Here is a 24,729-nt window from a genome sequence, read left to right on the forward strand (position 1 = left end):
GGAGAGGCTGAGGATGACCTTGAACTTCTGACCTTCATTGCCATGGCTGGATTAACTCTATCTTACATTGATTTTCTTTCCCCATTCTGTAGGCAAACTTTACAAATCTTGTTTTTCTTTTTGGAAGGGTTACATTAGAAAACATTTAGTTTTTTTAGCTGACTAGTAATCAAGTGCCTGGAAAATTATTTGAACCCAGCCTTTTGGCTTAATTAGTTGTTTGGAAGAAAAAAATATCATTTGTATCATTGATAGACCTGGTGTTAGTTTCTGTTTCTTTGAAAGAATTCCCAAGAGAAATGGCTGAAAGGGAGAATGATATGTTGTGGCTTATGGGTTCACAGGCTTCAGGCCATGGTCACTTGGATCTATTGCTTTTATGGTAAGCAGAGAAGCAAGGTTGCAGGTGCATGTGGTGGAAAAGCATCTCAAGGTGGACGTGATGCAGAGTGCAAGGAAGGGTCCAGGGACAAGGCATCTCTTTCAAAGACATATTTCTGTGGCACACTGCCTTTAAAGGGCCCCACATCCTCACAGACCATTCAGCTCCCAACTCATCAGTGGGTTAATCCTTTGACAAAGTTAGCATCCACATGATCCAGTTACCTCTCAATTGTACCACCACCTGGGGATGACACTGCCAACGTATGAGCTTTTGGGGGAAGACCTCATACCCAAACCACAATAAGACCTTGATTTTCACCTTTTTACATTCTTTTCTTTGGGATTCCAGATTGGTTTCCTAATAACAGGAGTTCTTTATAATTAAGTCTGAAATTAATAGACATTATGTATGTGGCAACCAGAAAGCAATATTCAGATAGTAGTTATTCTATTGGTTATATTAAAACAAGTTTGCTCCATTAAGGAAAAGCCCATATTTTTATTTTCCCTGTATGAGAGAGAAAAAGTCATCATAATCCCTTTTCTAGTTTTCCATCAATCTTCCATCAGTCTGTGGAAAGGGTCTTCATCACACACTCAATGCTGCACGACTTTCACTTTTCAAAATTTAACAATGTTTTCCAAGTTAAATATCAAACAACAAATGAAATAGAAATGGTGAATGTATATTGCCCTCAAATCCCCCCTGAGATGCATCTCCAGTCTGATAGACAAGATATTCTTTTGGTGGACTGGTGCCCTAGGCAAGCAAAGACGCGGGCACATATCACATCTGTTCATTCTCCAAAGCCATTTTTTTTTTTTCAAAGCCATTTTTTTTTTAAAGCAAAAACGAGTTCACGTTTGAACAATACAGATTCTCAGCATATAACTCTACTCACCTAGATCAGGCTGTATGCTTTAATGGGGGAGGCGGAAAAATCTAGAGTGTCACAGTAACAGTGTGTGCCCCTCACCAAGGGGAGATAGGATGCGGGGAGAAGCAGTTTACCTAGTAGGATCACGATGCACAGAAGGATGGCCACCAGAGCCCCTGTGCTCAGTCCTGTGGGGTGGATGAGGGCCTCCGCGTGGCAGGACTGCATGTTCCCATGGTGGTCACATGCACAGACCCGGACAGTCACTGTCCCAGTGCTGCTTTGGACTGGGTAGTCGTTGTCTGAAATGACCACAGGCAGGAGATAGGTGCTCATCTCATGTCTATTATAGCCATTTTTCCGAGTTAAGATTCCTGCAGTGTTGTCTGGAACCAGAAAGCAAAGTGGTGAATGGGTGCGGCTACCACACCATGCACTGAATCAGTTGTGATGGAAATAGATATGGATAGAGATTTCGATCTGATATGTATTGAAAGGGAAGGTAATGAGTCCATTTACCTTTGTTGTCTTGAATGGTAAAGTTAGAGCCACTGGCTGCTTCAGGGGCCAAAGAGAAGGAGAATTGGTGTCCACTGTAAGGGTCGTCCTTGTCAACAGCATGGAGGGTCTGAATCAGCTAAAATAAAAACCATAAAGTTGTCATAAAGTATTTCTGATGGTTTTGCAGGAAATTGCTTAATTTTATAATTTGTAACTTAATTCAAAATAAAAGCTTTGAAAATTAAATCAGCCCCTTCTATTCAAAGAACTGATGGGTTAGAAAGCCATGGATTGAGCGATACTTTGTGGCTGTGGGCGTGCACTACTGTGTGCACTGAAGTGTTTGGCAGCAACCCTGATCCCACCCTACTATGTATCAGGAACATCCTCTTAGTCCTGACAATCCAGATTGTCTCTAGACATTGCCCAAATCCCTAGGGCAGAAAATCACCTGGGGCCGAGAAACACTGCTACAGAGTATGATTCACAGCTAGGAAATGTCACAGAGATCCTGAAAACATTACAACTTAATGGAATGGAAGCACTCTTTGTACAGCCTATTTAGAAACACAGTCTTTGCAGGCTCATAAAGTACCAACTTGCAAAAAACATATATAAAGAAAATTAGTGCTCAAAATACAGTAACTTCAACTTCCTACTTTCACGTGCACTTTCATAGCACACTTCTGTTTTGACAAGTACAGCATGATTTCTCTATCACTGGCAGCAAAGACCTGTTTCAGGTGGGTGACAAATGGGTAAATCAGTAAAGCATTCGTGAATTTGTGCTACTTTACAGATGGACAATGTAAGTAAGTGAAACTGTGAATTATAGGCAATTGTGTTGGATGTTCTAGATATTATTTTCAAGTACATGTGATAATAACTATGTGTCTACCAATAAAGATTCCATTCCAAGAACACTGTGACTAATCTATTTTCATGAAAACTTAAGACTTATTTGGAATCACCATCAGTCTTGGAGACTGATGAACTTTCAGTTCTTAAAAATTTGTTCTCTTATGCAAGTTAAATATCCATCTTGATTATTATTTGTGGTATTAATCTCCTTAGCATTTACTTCATAGATAATTCAAGACTAGCCCTTTGCTCTCTATATTATCTCAATTATTAGATCTAAATTAATCTGACTTCAATTTGAAGGTGCTTTCTTATAAAACATACCTGATCTGCTTTTGCTTTTTCACAGACAAAGGTTTCATAGAACTCAGCAAATTCTGGGGCATTGTCATTGACATCGAGAACTTTAATATATAGAGGCACTCTGCTGCTCTGCCTTGGATTATCTGCCACACACCAAAAAGAAAGAAACAGGCATTTATATGCTCGTCACCATTGCCCCTTCGACAGCAGCCACTCACAGCAGATTCCTTAAGAGTATCGAGAACCAACATGGTGAGAAGACTCAGTTAGCTTGGTCCTTCTGGGGTTGGACACATTTGTTGCAAATACCTACAGTTGTTGAGACAGTACATCTGCCTAGTAAACCGTAAGGTAACACAAAATATTTAGAAGTAGACTTTTGAGGAAGCAAAGGAAACGGATGGGGGAAAACCATGGACAAAGGGAAGAGCAAATGAAAGAGCTTGTTACTGGTCTGGCTGTTTCAGTTTGGCTGTTGAATGAGAGTCAGACGTCATGAGAAGAACTTTGTTATATTCACTTATTCAGTCCCTACAAACTTTGGAGGCAGATACAGTTAGTGCTCTTACATTATTAGCAAGGCACAGAGAAGTTAAGTAATTTGTGTATGCTCTCAGAGGTAGTAAGGAATGAAGCCTACATTCAAATTCAGGTCTGTTTGACTTCAAAGTCTAAGCTGTTAATCTAGGATGACGATGGGGCAGATGTGTGATAATGGAGGTAGTTTGGGTATCTTCTGTGGTAACCCCTGACGGGGATTGGAGAATAGACTTCCGGTGTAAGAGTTGGCATAAGAGCTCTTGCTTTATCTCTCTCATGCACTTAACTTACATATCTATTTGAATGTTGACTTAATAAAACTTCCATGGATGTCTGATATGTGCTGGTCATTATTTGGGGTGCTGGGACAGAAAAGGAGCATAATAAAGATCTTGCATTTTGGAGATTTGCTCTAATGTGGAAATAGACACTATCCACACAATCATACAATGCATCAGATAGGAAATACTGTGGTAAAACTAGAGAAAAAGGATGGAGAGAGACGAGGTGCTAACGCTGAGTAGAAGCCAGGGATAGCTTCTCTGAAACACTGTTTGCTCAGAATGATTGAAAAGAAGGATAAAGCCATGTGAATATTTCTGGATTTCCAGAAAAGGGAAACAATAAGTATGAAAGGCTTTGCAATAAAAGTGAGCTGGTTTTATACAAACTTTTAGTTCCTGAGATATCAAAGGTAGTTACCAAGTTTTGATGATAGTATTCTTAAGATCCCTTACCTATATTTTTCTTACACTATCCTCCCAAAATTAAAGTGGCTACATATCAATTTTGATATATCTTAATCACTCGTATTTTCAAATGTATAAGAGAAATGCTAAATCCTAAAAACAGAAAACTTAGGCATAAGCCTAAAATACTTATGACCACTTCAGTAAAAAATAAAATTTCATGATGCTTTGAAACACAGTCCTCCTCAGTGGAAAATCATTTTGTAATTATAAAACATTAAGAGTGTACTGTTACTGGTATCCACACCAGTCCCTTGGCATAAATTCTGAAAGGCAAATTCCTATCTAACAAATGTCTAATGAGGCATCTTTATCACTATCAGAAGCCAGGCCTTGTTTTGCTCACACTGGCTGTTTATTATTCTATCCACTATCCTTCAGCAACTTCAAATCTCATGAGTTATGTTGACAAAATGGAACTGTAATAAACCATTTGATATGGAATATTTCACACTAGATACCCAACTGAGATAAAAGTGTTTAGAACTTTTAAAATTAAAAACAGAAACTAAAAAGAGCTATAATTTAGAAGCCTATTTTAAACATCTAATATTTTAAAGATCGTTTTTCTTTTATGTTCTCTGGTTTACACATTGTGATTGTAGTTCACATTAATTTTCATTGAGTAAAATCATTAAATTTGAAACATTCTTTTGGCACTATTTTTCTTTGCCTGGAATTTCATGGGGAGTACCATAAAATTCATTCTAAACATTTTATTGATTACTTGGTGGTTTATATCGCTCAATTTGTTATACTACAGAAAAGTGATAATTTATAGCTCTTAATTCTACAAGGATTTTTAAAACAGAAATTCTATAGAAAGCTAGAGAATGAATCTCCAAGAGATGCTCACCAATGTCTACAATTTGAGGATATTTGATCCCTTATGCCCCCTTCTTTCTACGAGATGTCTGAGTGTCCATTTTTTTTTCAGTTGTTTCTATGATTGTCTAATTTATAAGCTTTGGGAAATCATATCCACTAATTGTCAATTAAATTTCACTTGAGATATTTTTTTAAAAAGTGTGTGCACGTCCACGTAGCGTGTTTGTAGACTCAAAATGTATGTCGGTGTTTTCTTCCATGGCTCTCAGTTTTATATATTGAGGCAGTGTCTCACTGACCTCTTTGGCTAGTCTATCCAGCCAACTTGTCCTGGGAAATTCTTTATCTTTGCTTTCTGAATGCTGGGATTATAGGTGACCACCACATGTATCCAGCTTTTGTGTAGATTTTAGGGACCTAAACTTGAGTCCTCAATCTTGTGTTTCCTGCTCAGCCACCTCCCCAGCCCCAAGAGATGCGATCTTACTGTTTCCAAACTGCAGAACTTCCACAATTTCTTTACTCAATGTGAACCAACCAACACATTTAGAAACATTATTGCAGATTTTCCCAGTGCTCTGTACTTCAGTGTGTATAGAACAGGGTCATCAAGTCCAGGTAAACAGTTTCAGCCATTCTTTCATAAACCCTCACTAGGACATTCATTCCTTCAATGGGGACTGCATTGGTACTGGGTTGGACTTACTAATCTCTGTTGCTATCACTGTGATGTTGTGCCACAGGAGTGTTTCTCGATCAAGAAGTTTTGATGTAAAAATTGAACCATTTCCAGAATCAATGTTGAATATTCTGTCCATATCTGTGTGTCGATCCACAGAATACCTGAAAATGCAGAGTAGAATTTAGAAAGACTTTCCTAATCATTCCTCTTTTCACATCATCAAACCTCTCCAAGATTATCTGTCATATTAATTTTTTCTACTTGTAGTGTATTTAAGTATCTACAACTGAACATTAAGCAAAACTAAATTTTGGTTTTTTTTTTTAAATTGTATATGTATAGTTTGCCTGCATATATCTAAGTGCACCACATGTGTGCAATGCCTGTGAAGGACAGAAGAGGGCATCAGATCCTCTAGAACCAGAGTTTCAGACAGTTGTTAGCTGCCATGTGGGTGCTGGAAACCAAACTCCAGTTCTCTGGAAGAACAGAAAGTGCTCTTAACCACTGATCCATCTTTTCAGTCCCACAAAATTATATCTTTACAGCTCAGATTTAATAGTAAACTCACCAGACGAACTGTGTGATTTAGAGTATCACTGCTAATTTCTTTTTAATATGTAATTTAGATCAAGTTTATATAGTAATCATGATATATATTTTTCATATGTATATGTGTGGTGTGTATGCACCTACGTATGCATGTTCACACTGTGTAGACATATCTGTGTGTACATGTGGGTGTGCACAAATGTGGAGGTTCAAGATTGATGTTGGATGTATTTGTTGATGCTGTCTACCTTATCCATTGAGACTGGGCCTCTCAGTCAAACCTAGAGCTCACTGATAAGACTAGTCTGGCTAGCCAGCTTGCCCCAGGGACCCTTGCCTCTGCTTTCCAAGTGCTGGAATTAAAAGCAGGTTGCCATGCCCACCTGTCCTTTACATGGCTTCTGCGGATCCAAACTCGTCTTCATGCTTGCACAGCAAGCACTGCCTCCCCAGCACAAATTGCTATATCTTTAAATAAAGTTTTCAGACCTTCAGAACTTTAATATATGTGTTTTCATGTACATATAGAGAACTGGTTACTTTTTTCTTATCATTTTATTTTGAAAATAATTCAGTTTTTTGAAGTAAAAGATGGATAGTGTGGGTGAGGCTGGTAAAGTAAGAGAGGGAGGAGGGAGATGGATTAGAGAGGGATGCAGGGTTCAAACTGCAGAAGGATGGGCTACAGGAAAGAGTTAGGGTCTAGTCCAAATGCCACGTAAATCTACCCATGGGCTCCACGCAGGGCAGCGTCACAATCTAAATCATGCTGAGCACAGATGGCAGTTGAACTGAGAAGGCTGAACAGTGCTGTCACAAGCCATTGGAAGAGATGTGAAAAGTTGGACTTGGGGAAGATTTGAGGCCCTGTGTTTGACATATAGAGGCTGAAGCATCCAAGGAACACCGGGTGGGTGGACATATCTAATTTGAAGGTCAAGACAAAGATCCAGGAAGATCACCTAGAGTTCTTGTTCAGCAAATCTGGAAGAGAATATTCATTAGAGGGAGGAAGCACTGAGGACTGTATCACTTAACCACCTACCCACTGGGAACAGAGAATCAACAAGAATGGATGTAGTGAAGGAGAGCTAGTAGAAACTCAGAGGGCTAAGCGGAAACTTAGCAACCATTGAGTCTTCAACCCTAAAACCACTGGAACTATCTATCAGTAAGTTTGGAGAAATATTATCTCATTTATAAATTTGTTACTAGCTTTACTACTTTCTAATTTCTTTAATTTTTACTAATTTTTAGGATAGCCATATAAAGTGAACAAGTATGTATGCATGTTATTGAATGAGGCACTAGTAAAGAGAAAATTCTGAAGAAAGTTCATATTTTGAGGCTTTTAGGAAAACTAATTTCCCATTTCAAATGGATTTTTTTTTGTCTTTTTGAGACAGGGTCTCCCTGTAGCCCCAGCTGTCCTGGAAGTCACTATATAGACCAGGCTGGCCTTGAACTCACAAAGATCCACCTGCCTCTGCCTCCTAAGTGCTGGAATTAAAGGCGTGCGCCACCACGCCCGGCTTCAAATGGATTTTTAAAACATATATCATGGAAGGAGGCTTAAAAACACTGACAGTACAAACAAAACTTAAGTAAATCACATGACTAGTCAGACATATTTGGAGTTATGAGTGTTCTAAGAAAAAATGTTACTAGCTTGTGGTAGTATACCATGTTCAAAATTCTATTTCAAGGAATTGTTTTTTATTTAAAATATAAGTAGCATGTTATAGCAAACAATCTCTTTTATCTTAATAAAATTTATTATTATCATTTAGCAGTTGTCTAAATGAAACAAGCATTCAGTTATTGAAAGCTGTTTAACACTTATTTCAAAGAGAATTGATGAAGGTCACAAAGGGCGTCTATGTAACTAGGTCTGAATTTTGGCTTCAATGTATTTAAATGAATGTATATTTTATTCTCAAAAGGGTTGAAACAGTTTAGAAAGCTATCTATCAGCTTTGTTATTTCTGTTATGAATCAATATTTGTGAAGAATTTAGGCAAGAGCATTGAACTTACTTGATCACTCTTTTTCAGTTTTGAGAATGATAAATATTTATAGTACACAGTTAATTATCAAAAAGGAAGTCTATATAGACAGTGAGAAATTTAATAATTATCTATGAATATGTTTTCCCTCCTGAAAAATGCCAAATTTAAGAAGTATGGCTTTGTGCTTTTATAAACTATTACACTTATATACAACAGTAATCTCTCTGTTCTTTGTCTCAGTACTGATATAGTTTTAAGACTTATAAGTAATCATGTTTTCCCACAACTTGAAACTAAGGAGAAGTAGTGAGGAAATTTTAGTTGAAGGTAGCTTTGCATTTTATAGTGAGAAGATTAACTATTTGGGAAATGCCAAAATTTATATTGTTTTCCCTAATTGGGAGATTAAAAATTAATGGAAATCCTAAAATGCCTATATTGTTTAGGATTTGCTTATAGACAAATCCATATTTTTTCCTTGTTGTCTTTTTTTTTCTTTTTTACAAAGTAATTTCAATTTATATCAGGGATATTCATTGTCTAGTAACATTAATTGTGATCATAGCTAATAGGAAAAAAGACAGCCCCTCATGGTTACAGCAGATCACTCCACTGGAGACTTCCTTTCCCTAAGCCTTCATTGTATTTTGTGGTGAAATGATTTGTCTTTTGCTGTATCCTCAAGTCAGGAAGATTTGGATGATGGGAGAGAAGGTGTGTTTTCAGGTACATTTAAAAAAAAGATTTACTTTTACTTGTGCTTGTGCATGTGTGTGCATGTGTGTGTGTGTGCGTGTGTGTATACATACATAAGCATGGGTTGCTATGGAGGCCAGAAGACAGCATTGGATCCCCTGGAGGTGGTTACAGGCTGTTGTGAGCCACCCAGTGTGGATCCTGGTCCTCTGAAAGAACAAGTACTTTTACCTGATGAACCATTTCTCCAGTCCCTGCATGTGGATTTTACATGATAGGTATCAATAGTGACACAAGATCTTCTTGTATGTATCAAAAGACATTGTGATAAAGTTATTAAAGAATTAAAGATGGGGTTGGAGAGATTGCTCAATGGTTAAGAGCACTGGATGCTCTTGCAGAGGACCTGGGTGACTGAATAATAAAATTCAATGTTTTGGGAAGGATTCTCTTAATTATTCACCTAACACACTGTTTCATTCACAGTTGTTTAATGTTTATGTCTAGACTCACCTGAAACTATATATAGATATTTTTTAAAATATAAGAATGCATTTTATCCTGTAAAGCAAATCACTGGAACATGCATTTACACACCAATGTAGTCTATGTACATTTCTAGCCTTAAGTCTTTATCTATGCATCAAATCCATATAGTAAGGGAAGGCTGGCAGCAAAATCTTTAGAATTAAGTAACAGCCAATCCAGTCTGACAAGCCAAGTACTTCCTTTCATGAAACATAAAATAATGCAGTGAGTAAAAATGGCATGTATTATAAAAAGTAACAAAGACATAGAAGTATTTAGCTTTAATTTCTAAAAGACGTTTCTCTTCAGATCAAAAACATGTTGATCTATCAGAGAGATAATTGAAGCTCATATTTGTAAACTTCTAGCCATTAACACTTTTAAATTGGACTTCACACTGACTTGCTAAGTTTTTCCCCTCTGTGCAGTTAGAACAAACTCCAAGGGAGAGAATAGTTGTGAAAGTACCTAAATTGCTTACAGTATGCAAGTGAAAGCCATTATTCACTTTCCTTATTAATCATGTTAAATTTAGATGGAATACTGTGTTCATGGAGCTCACACATGGCTACACTGGGTGGACCACAGCCCAATTCAGGGTATCTTATAGATATTTTAATTGATAGATTAAATATGCATCTATTTGCCCAGTGATTTAAAACTACTCTTAGAGAGTAGACTAGACAATTCTGTGCTTTAGATGTGAGGGCATCATGAGGTTTCACCAGAACTAAGGGAACTGGATGTTAGAAGACAGTGGCCTTAGAGCCACACATTCTTTTATCTGCAATAATATTCTTCATGTTATGGACAAAGTGAACCCTTTAAAGTATAGTTTTGGATTAGGTAGCTCTTCTGTTCAAAGCTTCCAAGTGGCTTCTCACCTCAATGAAATTTCAGTCTTTATCATGGACTACAAAGCTCAGTAGGATCTACTGTGTTCACCAAACTTCCCTGTTGCCTCCTGCCTGAACTCAGCCTCCTCCCTCTCCTTCCCTCTCTTCTTCCTCCCTTGCTTTCCTTCTCCTCTTCCCTGTATCCCCTCGTCCTTTCTCTTAGCCATGTAAAGCCTCTTTACACGGTCAGCCCTAGTACCAGACGTCACCCTTGTTTTTCCCCTCCTGCAGGTCTTCCCCCAGGTTTCTGCACGATTTGCTCCTTTGTCTCTTTCAAATCTTCACTGAAATAATTCCCTACTTAGAAAACCAAGCCTGGTCACACTTTCTGAAACAGTATCTCCATTCATTTTCTTTTTAGAACATTTTCACATAACATACGGCATATTTATCCTTTGTTTATTTCTGTCTGCTTTTTTGCTTGTTTGTTTGTTTTGTTTTTTGGTCTTTTTGAGACAGGGTAGCACCCTGTAGCACCAGCCAGCCTGGAACTCACTATGTAGACCAGGCTGGCCTTGAACTCACAGAGATCCTCCTGTCTCTGCGTCTCAAGTGCTGGGACTAAAGGCTTGTGCCACCACTCCTGGCTTGTTTATTTCTTCTTCTTCTTCTTTAAAAATATTGATGATTAAGATGTTGTATATGAAATACACAAAAATTCAATAGAAATAAATAAACTTAAGAAAAGTATACTGGGTCGTTTCGTTCCTCTGCCCAGTCCACACAGAAGTAACTCAACCTCAACCACAGTGTTATTTTACACTGAAGTCAGGGTCAAATGAAGAGACTCTTGGAGGTGTTCAAAGGTTATGGTGCCAGTTGTTGGGAGACTCAAGTTTTTTCAGATAGTTTGCTTAAATAATTTTCTTTTTTGAAGTAATTTTTAAAACTTTATTATTTTTATTTTATATGTACGCATGCATTGCCTGAATGTAGGTAAGTGCACCCGTGTCATGCAATGCCCGCCAAGGACAGAAGAGGCTGTTGGATCCTCTGGAACTGGAGTTATGGACAGTTGTTAGCTGACATGTGGGTACTGGGATTCGAACCTGGGTCTTCAGCAAAAACAGTGTTCTCAACCACTGAGCCATCTCTCCAGCCCTTCTTTATTTCTCTGTAAGATCCCTGCGTTTAGGACTCGGTATAGCTCTCCATTGCATTCCCTAGTGCATAGGATGTCCCTGGCCTGTGGCAGGTACCCTGATCAGATATATCTGTGGATTCCCTTGCAAGGCTCTACAGCTTTTATTTTTTCTGCTTACATTATTTATGGGCAGTAATTTATACAATGGTATTCAAATTTAGCACTTTTCTCATTTAGTCGACTGAGTTACTGGTCAAAGGTTTGAAGTTCGTTGACTTCAGGATTTGCATATGATTCTAGAATCCTGAAAGCATCAGTGGTCCCCCAAAGCAACGAGGCTTTCTTGCAACATAATTTATAACTAACATGTCAGCAACTACGGGAAGACAGAGCTTGTTTACATAGCATTAATTTGGATTCTACCCTATTAATTTCCCCAGGATTTCACAGACATATCATGAAATAGTTCTTGTTTTTATTTACATATACTAGAGAAAAATTATTCACCTAAATGGAGCATAATTCTGCCTTTAAGTGTTACATGATAGGTTTCTCTAGCACTTGAAAAGCAGGCTGTCAAGCTCAGTGACTGATTTGTTTCTATGTTCTACTCTTTGACAAATCATCTCAAACCTTAAAAAGAACCCCTGGCCATGCAACGCCTCATCCTCTATTACCTCACTTCAGCACTGAACTCTTGTGCAGCTCATTTTGTGTTTTTTCTCTCACATTTTATGTATTTGAGGTTTATGCTTTGCTAAAATAATATTTATGCATGGAGCAAGGAAAGTTAAAAGTGCTGTCTAGAACTTTTTTTTTTTTAAGGAAAACACAACTGTCTAATCCTAAGGCGCAGGCAGATATTTGAATATAAAAATCAACTGAATTATAAAAGAGACATCGTGGAATTGTGCTTACTTGATGGGATTCCTGGCCGCATCTGGATCTTGGGCTGTGACTGAGCCTATTGTTGTGTTTATCTGAGCATCCTCTCGAATTTGTAGTATGTAGGCCAGTTTGCTGAAGACAGGAGGCTCATCCACATCCTCCACCACAATTCTCACTGTGGCTGAATCCTTGAAGGGACCCAGGTAGAGAAACCGAGGTTCGATGTGGGGATTGGAAGCTTCCACCTTGAGAGTATACACTTTCTTCTTCTCAAAATCCAAGAGCTTTGGGAGGAAAGTGACACATTTAAAGAAGTCAGAACACAGAAAGTCAAGACAGAATCCATTTTAGTATAAATCTCTGATAAATGAATGCGATCATATTGCTTAGTGAAACCACTACATATTAGTGTGATGTTGGGTAGAGACAGCAAAGATAAGTGGTGATTAATTTTTTTCCATACTCTAGGCCATTAGGAGGGAAAATATTACATAGGCTGTGAAGAATAGCAGTGCAGATGGAAATGTGGGCCGAATGCCTGGTGCTGATGTAAAGTGGATGCTGAAGTGCTAGGCATCATACAGGGCAGGGAGTGAGCTGCACACAGAAATCTGGGCCAGCTTGTCTCCCTCCTTTAAAAAAACCCCTAGTATCTGACCAGAGGGGTTGCCAGGGGCAGGCTGGCAACATGCTGATCATTCTGCCAGGTGTTCTTACATCTGGCTTTAACAGTACCTGCTGAGTGTTTTAAACTTGCCAGTGCCTGGGGCCCCACTCTGGCCCATTAACCCAAAATATCTGGGTGGGGGCTGTCATCTATACTTTTACACCTTCAGGTGATTCGAAGGTGTAGCCAGAATTGAGAACCTCTGGTTAGCATCTTGATTCTCTCTTGTCCATTCAGATAAAATGGTTCTCTTTTGTATGAGTTAATAAAATCTTTCAATGATATCCTGGTAAGAGTTCTGGGCTAATTACTTGCCAAAGAAAGGAATGAGCCTGTTGTCAAAGACCTTAGGAACAGCATTCTGCTTTTGGAGACACAGTGAACCCAAATGCATATTGCTGACTTTTGGTTTGAGATGATATCATGACAGGGCTCACTAGAAACACTATTAATCATGGCATTGGTGAATGTGATTTAGTCAGTTAGGCAAAATTTCAGGTCCTGATAAGGCACCAAGAAAATTAAAAAGGTTAATGCGTACTAATGGGCCTCCTAATCATGTTAAAGTATAAAACATTGGTCTGAGTTTCACTTAAACATGTTTTATTTTATTTCCAGATATTAAGACATGTTTTTAAGAGGAAAATTTTTCTTGTTATTTATCTCCGCCTATGCTTACATCTACCAGCAATCTACAGTGGGGGGAGGAGGGGGAGAAGGTACTACTTTAAGCATGAAAGAAAGAGAAATTACTTAAAATTAAGCAACCTAGAAGAGTAACAAAGGAGTCACATGAAATTTCCCTCATTTCTGTGCATAGTCTCTACAGACCTTGTCTCTTCAGTTCAGGTCATCTCGATCCCTACAATAAGCTTTTCCTTCAAAGCAACTATCACATGTTATAGTCACAGTAATTCATTTGCTTATTTGCTTCCTTGTTGAGTCACTCCTGGCTTGAAATTCCAGGAGAGCAGGGACCATCTGCTGTGTGTGCCATGGCAACTCCACACCTACAACCATTTCTGACACTATTGTTTATATTGTCTATTATATGTATTTTATTTTTGAGATTGGGTATCCCTGTGACTCCAGCTGGCCTGGAACTTGTTACGTAGACCAGGCTGGTCTCAATCTCACAGAGATCTGCCTGCCTCTGCCACCCCAGTGCTGGGATTAAAGGCATGCACCACTATGTCTAGGTATTTCAGGCATTTCTATGCTTATCATTTGTTAATATTGTTTATGTAGGAAGTTCTTAATAAAATTTTATTGAAGATATGGATTAATGACCATATAAAATTATTTTTGACTCCTAAAAGTCAACTCAAAAGATCTCAGTGGGGGCTAGAGAGATAGCTCAGTGGTTAAGAACACTGGTTGTTCTTGCAGAAGACCGGGTTCAAATCTCAACACCCACATGGCAGCTAATAACTGTCTGTAATGCCAGTTCCAAGGAATCGGACAGTCTCTTCTATTCTCCGCAGGCATTGCACGACACAGGCGCACTTACCTATATGCAGGCAATACATGCATACACATAAAATAAAAATAAATAAAATATTAAATAAAGATCTCAGTGGAATTAAAATATTTTTAATGAGTAAAATAAGAACCTGAAGGAAAGTTTATGTGTGATGGTCATTTTCCTTGGTAACTTGGGGACCAGAGAAAAGTGTGTTCATTGTATGATATTAAGAAGTGACATCACCTTCTTTTTTCCCTTTTATCTAGTTTGTACCAGAATGGTGGATATCTATGTAACAGGCATGGATGAATAGTCTCATTTTTTTCCCCTGCTAGACAATAGTATTTGGGCTTGACTAAATATCCTCAGGAATTGTGTTTAGTTCCCACTCCCTTTGTCTGGTGTATGTGCGTGTATTCACGTTTGTGTGCAGGCGCATTCTCTTGACCATTCATGTGTGATGGGCAGAGGTTGACACGCTGTCTTTTTCTGTCTCTCTCTACCTTGTTTACTTATAAAAAGATTTTATACATTTATTTTTATGTGCATGAGTGTTTTCTTGCATATAGGTAAGTGCATCCAAGTTGTACAATGCCCACTGGGGTGAGAAGAGGGTGACAGATCCCCTGGAACTGAAGTTATGGATGGTTGTTAGCCACCATGTAGGTGCTGAGAACTGAACCTGGTTCTTCTGCAAGAGCAGCCAGTATTTTTAACCACTGAGCCATCTCTCCAGTCCCTTATTTATTTATTTTTGAGACAAGGTCTCTCACTGAACCTGGAGCTAACCATTTCCTTAGACTGGCTGGCCAGTGAGTCTCTAGGATCTGCCTTTCTCTGCTTCTGCCCCCAGCACCTGGGTTATTGACATGTGTCTCCATGCTTAGACTTGGGAGCTAGGGATCTGAATTCAGGTCCTCATGTTTGCATAGCAAGCACTTGACTGGCTGAGCCAGCTCTTCCGCCCCAGGAGTTGTAACAAATATCCATGTCAATGGCATTACCTTTTTGACAGTTATAATTCCTTCTTGGGTTTCCTGGTCAGTGATGACATCAAACATATCCTGCCCCTCACCGTCTGTGATACTGTACTCAATCTCTGCATTTTCTCCCACATCAGCATCACTGGCTTTGATCCTGCCAATAGGTGTACCCGGTGGAGAGGACTCGGGGGTCTTAAACTGGTATGTACCTATTAATCAGCAGAAAGACAAGTCAGACAGAGACTAGGGCATACGCCATCATAATAAGCAGTCCTCTCTTACTCACAGGGGGTGCATTCCAAGACCCCACATGTACTCCTCATGGTGACTATATTAAACCCTAAATACAGTGCACCATGGGTTTTTAAAAATGCAAACATATCTTTGATAAAGTTTACATTATAACCTAGAAACAATAAGAGACTAACAGAATACTAATAAAAGAGAACAAGTATAAAACACATGGTAATAAAGGTATTTGAAATTTATGAATTTCTTATTTCTGGAACATTTCATTAATAGTTTTAGACTATGGTTGACAAACGATAAGGGAAACCATAAAATAGCCCAACCATGGGATAAAGGGAGACTATTATAAAAACAAAACCTACTTTCTACTCATTCTTTAAGATAGGACTATGGATGGAGGCAGACTTATGCTTTCTTCAAAATAATTAATGGTTCCCTAATCTCCTTATGTCTTTACTGTTGATAATTAAGAATCTTTCTTCTCTTTTGTGGCCTGTCTCTGTGGAAATGGAGTGTGCTTTTCTTGTCCTGTAAATAGACTTCCAAGTTCATGGTGTCACTGTGAGAATGACCAAGTGCCAGAGGAGGGGGCGGGAAGCTTCTAAACCTCTGTTAATGTAATCTAGCAGAAAGAAGAGAGAAGAACTTAACCTGACTGTGACTTGAAACCAATTACTAGGTGTTCTTTAAACCAGTTCTTCTTGTCCTTGCTAATATGAGCTGAAGGTGGAGGCAAATTATAGCAATTTGGAGAAAATACGGAGGTAGTCACACTGTTACCCATAATCTGAGCTGGAGCTCACTGCAGAGTTGGGGGTATGGGTAAATACACTGAGCTGTAGCTCTTCATTCTTTCCTTTAGACTAACTCATCCTTAATTTCATTACAGCATTTTTTTCCCCTCTGTGTAGATTTTTAGCATACTTAAATTTTTATTACTAATTCCAAACTGTATTTTGTAGATGATACTTTTTTATGTCTTCATGTTAAAAAATGATTTTAAAGGCTACATGTGTTTCAGTTTAGATCTGACCATCTGACAGGTTAGCATGCACTTACACACACACACACACACACACACAAATTATCCTGGCATTGATGGTATAGTGGTGAGCATAGCTACCCTCTAATATTTATTCTACTCTCATTATATATCTATATATAGTTTTTTTCTATTTTAATTAATTTTTATTTTATTATGAGTGTTATGCCTGCATGTATGTAAGTGCACCCATATTGTGCAGTGCCTGTGCAGGTCAGAAGGTGTCAGGTCCCTTGAAACTGGATTTACAGATGGTTGTTAGCCACCAGGTAGGTGCTGGGATTCAAACCAGGTATCTGCAAGAGCAGCCAGTGGTCTTAACTGCTAAGCCATCTCTCCAGTCCCCTCTTTTTGTTTGTTTGTTTGTTTGGTCTTTTTGAGACAAGGTCTCCCTGTGGCCACAGCTGGCCTAGAACATACTATGTAGATCAAACTGGTGTCTATCTCACAGAGATCTTCCTGCCTATGCCTCCTGAGTGCTGGGATTATTATGCCTGGCTTCATGTGTTATAGTTTGCCAATAATTCAAACACAGGATTTTGACAAAAAAAAGACCTATATAGAAATATAGGTCTTGAATAATATGAATTCCCTGAGTATTGGGTCCTGGTTGATAAAATGACAAACTAGGTTAAGTATTTCTCTGGAGTGTTCAACTTCCATTTTCTGGAACTTTTGTCTTTTTGTATTCTCTCCTCTCTTCCTTTGTCTTATAGAAGGTAACAGGCAATGTGAGAGAAGAGCAAGAGTGAGTGACAAATCCCAGGGAGTGATGGGCACTCCCTGAGCTAGCTTCCCAGGGCAGCATGCTGATAAGTCCCATAGTTTCATTTTAGGCCTTTTCAGGGGAATCTTAGGGTTCATAAAACTTTTCTTCTACCTTTATCATATATTATTAGCTATTCTGTTTTTTATCTAGCTAACTGATTTAATACTTGGAAAAAAATTGAACTGTTCCCTATGGATCCATGTGAGCTTCCGTTCTAAAGGGAATCTGTGCTAGCTCACTGTCTTTTATAATGTCATTGTACAGAAGTCAGGTGAAGTGGAGAAGTAGGTTACAGTTGTGAGGGAAGAGACTCAGGTTAGAGCTACTATCCTTTAGATCTTAAAGTTATTTCTAAAATCTATTTATTTATTTATTTATTTATTTATTTATTTATTTATTTGTGAATGCCATGGTATGTGGAGGCCAGAAGAGGGTGTGGGATCCCCTAGAGCTGAGTTACAGGCAGTTGTGAGCTGTCTGATGTGGTTCTGGGAACTGACTTTGGGTCTCTGGAAAAGCAGCAAGAAGTGCTCTTAACCATTGAGCCATCTCTCTAGTCCCACCCCTCTTCTTCTTATTATTTTTTAAATAGTCTTACTATGTAGCCTAGGCTAGCATGGAATGCTCTATGTAGCTCAGGCCTGGCTCCTACCACAGTTGCCTAAGTACTGGATAACATGTGTGAGCTACCATATCCAGCTAAGTTTTCTATTTAATGATTCAGATAACTTATTCAGGGGAGCATAGTCAAAAAGTGAATTTCTTTTTTGGTAGAAAAATTGCATTATATCCAGGTCCTGATTATATGGCTCTGTGTGATAGAGTCCAAAATACTGCTTGGTATAAAGCCGTAGTCACGGATGTTGTTTTTTCTTCCTACCTGATCATGAGACTTAATGAGTTCTGAGATGTTTTCCAGTATCTCAATTAACCATAATGTAGAAAACTCTTTATGATTACAAATGGATTAAGCATATAGCAATTTCCACAGCTGTATTTTCAGAAGCAGGAAAATGATAAATCCTTTCCTTGCAAAGCTTTGTGAGCATTTAAAAGAGATTACATGCCTGATTAAGTTCACAAAACACAAAGTCAACTTTTTCCTAACAAATAGCAGCATGTCTATGTATGTATGTTCTGCACAAGCAAGTTTATGTCTCTGGTAGTCTTTTTAAAAAGGAAAAAAAAAGCAATGATGTTGCTTTAACAGCAGCCATATCAGAAATCGCCCAGCTAATTACCAATGGTGGAACACAAGTGTTCACACTTCCTGAGCATAAGTGTTGTTTTCAACTCATTTAAATAATTTTAATAAAAGTGCCAGTTCTTCCTAAGTCCGGTGATTTCGACAATAGTGACAATAGTGGAAAATATTCTGAAAGTTAGAATTTTCACAAAAGCACATTGGAGAAACTCATTCAATCAAATGTCCCTACTCTGGGGGAAACGGGGTGGATTGTCATTGACATCCGTCAGTGTGATATTCACGGTGGTGGTCCCCGACAGTCCTCCCATCTGGCCGCCCATGTCTTTGGCTTGAATCACCACTTGGTACCGCTCTCTGTTTTCCCGGTCCATGTTGAGCAGCGCTGTCTTGATGATACCTATGGATATGAAATTCAGGAGCAGAAAGGGAGGCATTAACAATACTTAATGAATCATTTATTTATGCAAACAAACATAGACTGTCACCCAAAATATACAAAGCACTGTACAGATGTCATGGTGATGTAAAGATGATTATAGACATACAGAGGAAATTTCAATCACACAGGGAGAGAGATACACATTAAACAGTAATACAAGGAGGATGAAGGGAAGTACAAGTCAAATCTAGAGCAGAATAGACCATGAGTAGCATAAATACTGTGATGAGATGATACTGCAAAATGTAACTGGCATGTGGCATAACGGTACATGCTGCGGTTGCTGCTGGATAAAAGGAATTGAGGTATACAAAGAACAGGCAGGAAAGAAGCCATTTCCCTGAGCTGGTGCCGTGTTTCACATTACTGAAGTGGCTAATTGCTCCTCAAGTCTTCCTGCCATAATGAATGTTCTGAGGGTTTTCTTAACCACAAAACTATGGTGCTGAGGAAATGGCCTCAATTCCCTCCCAATTATCATCTTGTACGATCCTTGAGAATTTAGCTTTTCTTATAGCATATGAGAACATTAGTCCAACGGATCCTAATAGTAACCAACACTTTAAAGTTAGTTTAGAGTTAGTTCTACTGCTAGGTAGTTAATTACTTGAAAAATTTTCTAAAAGTTTGCCTAATCTCTATAGAGTGTTTATGCTTAAATTCACTTTCTTTTAAAAATCACCGGAGAAGGCTTTGCAACCCTCTCCGGTCACACATTCCAGTGCTTAACCACTAACGAAGCTGAAAATATCTTCCTTTTAAGAAGAACTCCTCAGACAACAGGTCAATTTTATTCTCAGAATCTTGGCTTCAAGGAACAGCTGCTTTCTCTTGTCTAAATAATAGTACTTCTCTATTTCAATACAGGAAATCACGTTAGCCTTTTGTCCTGTAAGTTGAATAATTCTAATTTTTTCATTCTCATTGTTTTTCAAACCAACACTTTCTTTCTCCTTGGGATTCTTTCCAGGCTATTCACCTTTTAACACATGGATTTCCAATTTGATGTAGTAATGTAGAAAGGCTCTGGTTTAAAATTAAGGATGTTTGAAAAATTTATAAAGGGAACTTGACTCCTATTGTGAGGGCAAAATATGTGTAGAATTTACAATACAATGCTTTCTGCTAAAAAATAAATCATCACATAGCATGATACTTTTGGCAGGGACACTTTTTATACTGTGTCATAAAGACATACTCATACTGTAGAGAGGAATCAGCTCGTAAGTGTTATTACCAGTGTACACATACACTATGAATGGTTTTCTTGTTCTGAGTTAGCCCCCTCCTAGACCCAGTGCCCTCGATGGAGTACAAGGTTGATACCAACAAAAACTAACTTGATTCAACATTTCAAGAAGGGCCTGAAACACAACCATCCACAGAATGAGGGAGGAGTGTGAGGGATAACGAGAGAGGCACGGACATCACAAGTCTCAGAAGTGTAGCTGACCACCTGAGCAGAGGGCAGGACTCAACTCTAGCATGATTGGCTGCCTTTGTTATACCCCTTCTCTTCCCTATGATCTGCTGGTTGGAGATGAGATAAAAGACAAGATTTTTTAGGATGTTAATCTACTGTCTTCTCAGATGGCCAGCTAACTGAATAAAGTGTAGTTTAAACATTCAATTCCTGGCTCTTCTCATGGGCATCTGGAAGTGACAGGCAGCAAAGAGTCCAACATTCCAGTTAGTCTTTGTGGAGGGAAATACAGAAAAATAAGAATGTTGTAAAAAGGATTTCAAGAGGCAAGCTGATTTGTTTGAGTAGGGATGTACTAGACAGGATAGGCTAGCCCATGATGTCACAATAAACAATGCAGTCTTAGTGGTGTGACTCAACTACAGTCTAATTCTTGCTCAGGCTCTGAGCAGGCAAGCAGGAATCTCTGTTGATAGTTACACTTGGACATCCAGGCTGGACAGCCCATCTCAAGGGTTTCCACAAACACTGTGGTTGGGGAAGGGAATGTGGCAGATTGCGCACAACTCAATGTTCTGCTTGTTAGTACCTTATCTCACGGCCACTTTTTATTTGTACAATAGGCAACATGGTTCTTCCTAGTTTTAGAGCAGAACAGAGAGATGTAATACTATTAAGTAACTAGAAGAAATGGAACCAGAGTATCTGTGCTCAGCTGTAGTTGTTTAGTCAGGGCTGCTCTTTCAGCCTCACTCAATCTGGATGAATAAAGAATAACAGAAGGACTCTCTCCTATATACATGGTGGATGAAAGAGTCACTGTTAGATTTCTTTATTAAAATGATCTGGATGTCATGCTTACAAATAGATCATTAGAGTTTGGCAGAGGAACACAAGAAGAATCCAATCATGCTGATAGTTTTTATTAAAACAATGCTGGCTCAGCTGAGCATGTCAATTAAAATTACAGAACGTACAAGAGAAGATGAAAAAGTTTGCGAACCTGTTTCCGACTCGACTGAAAAGTAGGGCTGTCCCTGCAGGATACTATAGACCACTTTAGCGCTGTTCCCATATGTTGGGTCATCGGCATCAGTTGCAGTAACTTGGACGACGAATGTGCCTGTAATGACGGAAACATAAATTGAAAACAAATAAGGGTTCATTACGTTTCTCAATACACCTGCATATAAAGAAAGCATAATCTTTTAAAAAAGTTTTAAATGGATTTTCTTGCTTTATTCTGTTTCTTTGGTCAGTAAAAGCTGTCTTTTGTCCTATTTTTATAACTTTTAATTTTTTAAAAATAAATAATTTATTGAGAATTCCATACATGCAACTTTTAATATTTTTATAATTTCATACATGAGAACACAGTACCTGCATTATTTCCAACCCTCCCTCTCCCCATTCCAGTCCTCCTATGCCCCCCATATCCCTCTCTTAAACTAATGACCTCTTCTATAATTATTATTATATATAATAATTATATGTACACATTATATAATCTATTGACTATGATTAGTGTTAGCCATATGTACTTGGGTTTGGGCTGAACCACCTGGACTTAGGCAACTTATCAGAGGCAGTGTCCTTGAAGAATAAAGATTCTCCCTCTCTAAGTAACCATCCTATTAGTCTTCTATTATGGGGAGGCCTTGTGAATATTGCCCCATCCATGTTGGCATATTGACTGCTCTGGCTCTTGTGCAGGTCTTGTACCATATTGTTGAGAGTTCATGAGTTGAACATCTCTGCCATATGCAGAAAACACTGTCTCACAGCAATCACTCAGGTCTTCTGGCTCTTAAAATCTAAGAAAGCATAATTTAATTTAAAATTTTTAAATACATTTTTAAATTTATTTAGTAGTGTTTGTGTGTGTGTGTGTGTGTGTGTGTGTGTGTGTAATGCTCACAAATGCCACTGTGCAGCTGTAGAGATCAGAGGGCAACTTATGGGAGTTATTTCTCTCTCCATTCTATGGATCGTGGAAATTGAATTTAGATCATCAGGGTTTGGCTGCAGACATCTTTACCCACTGAGTCATTTTGCTGTCCCAGTCTTAATTACTTCTGGACTCGGCTTTCATGGCAAAGGATTGGAGAACTTTAGTACAATGCTAGGTTAGGAGGCTGTGGATCCTTCACTTGGAAAGGAAGGGATTAATTAAATATTATGGGGACTATGTTAAAGAGAAGCATGGGGAATGATCCTGATTTTGGATGAACTGACTCCTTCCCATCTCCAGTGGTGGGATCTGACTGGTCTCTTGCTGCAGTGATTCAACTTATCTAGTGATGCAACTTGCTTTACTCTGTCCACAGGAATTGGGTACTGTCCAAGAATAGGGCCACTTATGATTTTGCTAGAAATTATATGTCCTAGATGTTCTTTCTTTTGGATTGCAATGTGTGGGGTAAGCCACAAATACAGTATCTGTTGTGACCTTAGAAATGTCAGCCTGAGGACAAAGCTGAATAGGACAGAAAACTACCAAGAACCCAGACCCTAAATCAAATCTGTCCAAAGTTTACTTTACTTTAAGCAATGAGACCAGGAAATATTTTCATTGTTGAAATTAGTCTATGCTTGATTTCCTAAATATATGATAATTTCAAGAGATTGAAAGACTTTGACCCTTCAAAGAAATAGTTGAATCAGATAAAGAATTATTTGTGGCTAGAGATGTAGCTTGGTAAGTAGAATGCACGTAGGAAGTTCTGGGTTCAATCCCCAGCAATGCATAAGCCAGGCGAGGTGGTGCACACTTACAGTCTCAGCACTCAGAAGGTGGAGACAGGAGGATCAGGAGCTCAAAGTCATCCGAGGCTACAAAGTAAGTTTGAGGCCAGCCTGAGCTGGTTCCTTAAAAAGGAACCCCAAACCCCAAAGAATTAGTTGGAATACGATAGTATAAACATCTGATCATGTCATTCCAAATGATTATAATTAAATATACAAAGAAAGTTACCTCATGCTAGATTAGCATTCTTATTTGGTGACAATCCTTATCTACGAACTTTGGAAGTACTTTCACTGTCTCTGAAATACTATGTTAATTTCATGTGTGTGTTTGTATGTCTATTATCTATTATATTGATGAGAGTTTCCAAAGATTTTATTTAATTCTCAAAGGATTTTTTTCAAAAAAAAAAAGAGAAGATCCTCCCATTAAGGCCACTTGATGACTGGCTTTTGATAAGCCATATGAAATAAGTCCTATCAGATAAGACGTAGGCATACTACTAGAGTTGTCCTACACATGAAGAGGGCAGGGAGGTTCCATGTAAGGCGTATTATGATTTTAAAATTGCTTTTGTAATATCTAACCATTTTGTTTATTAAACAGAGTGCACGCTGCTAAGGTGGGACGCAGACTCTCAATGTAGAGCCCGGATGCATGAGACACAGTACTAGCCCTTGTAATTTAGCAAGGGAGAAGGACAGAAGGAGGCCTCCTGTGATTTTTAGAAGGAGAATTAATAGAAGTCAACAAACATCCAAGTTCTTATTTGCATTAATATAAATTCTGATTACCTTTGGAATATGATTATCTAGATGTTCTAAGTGCTTATTAGGTGCAGGTATTGCACAAGGGGCTCTGCATCTGTTTTTTATTTAATCCTCATTGTAACCCTTAGGAGCAGAATTTATTATTTACTGTTTGTAGATGCAGAATTGGATGATCAAAGAAATCAGGATCAGAGAAATCAAGTAATTTGCCCAAGGCTACACTGCTGGCTATTAGTGGAGAGTGTTTTGAATTTAGGTGTGTTTGATACTGAAGTGCATTTACCTCTTTGCTGTTGTTCCATTCCTTTATATAATTTTCAAGATGCAGTTACTGAACCCAATAATGTTGATGTGTAATAATAATGTATAATATCAGCATTACCCTGGGTGCCTGTATGCAAATTCTCTGGATATGTTAGGACTAGCTTTCCCCAAATATTTGTAATGCATATTTAAATTTTTAGTGGCTTCAAAAGTGAGTGGTGCTCCCTGCAGCAGTACAGAGGCAAGGCGGAAACTTCAAATCTCCTTAACAATTGTTTTGGGTGGTTCAGACAATAACAATAACTATCTTTCCTTAATTCTTTCTC

The 24,729-nt window shown here is 38.4% G+C and overlaps 1 protein-coding gene across 3 annotated transcripts in view; it reads right to left on the reverse strand.

The window, feature by feature from the left end:
* Cdh6 (cadherin 6) overlaps positions 1 to 24,729 on the reverse strand; it is a 149,808-nt gene that overhangs the window by 8,008 nt on the left and 117,071 nt on the right. For all 3 annotated transcript variants that reach the window (XM_008835591.3, XM_029564773.1, XM_029564766.1), the window contains exons 4-11: positions 21,627 to 21,746; positions 18,991 to 19,158; positions 15,516 to 15,703; positions 12,410 to 12,663; positions 5,751 to 5,887; positions 2,949 to 3,070; positions 1,782 to 1,899; positions 1,397 to 1,648 (exon numbers count right to left, since the gene is read on the reverse strand). In XM_008835591.3, coding sequence (XP_008833813.1) covers positions 1,397 to 1,648; positions 1,782 to 1,899; positions 2,949 to 3,070; positions 5,751 to 5,887; positions 12,410 to 12,663; positions 15,516 to 15,703; positions 18,991 to 19,158; positions 21,627 to 21,746 — 1,359 coding nt within the window. The remainder of the gene's footprint in view (positions 1 to 1,396; positions 1,649 to 1,781; positions 1,900 to 2,948; positions 3,071 to 5,750; positions 5,888 to 12,409; positions 12,664 to 15,515; positions 15,704 to 18,990; positions 19,159 to 21,626; positions 21,747 to 24,729) is intronic.

Source organism: Nannospalax galili, unplaced genomic scaffold (genome assembly GCF_000622305.1).
Source record: "Nannospalax galili isolate Female #2095 unplaced genomic scaffold, S.galili_v1.0 scaffold150, whole genome shotgun sequence".
NCBI lineage: Eukaryota > Metazoa > Chordata > Mammalia > Rodentia > Spalacidae > Nannospalax > Nannospalax galili.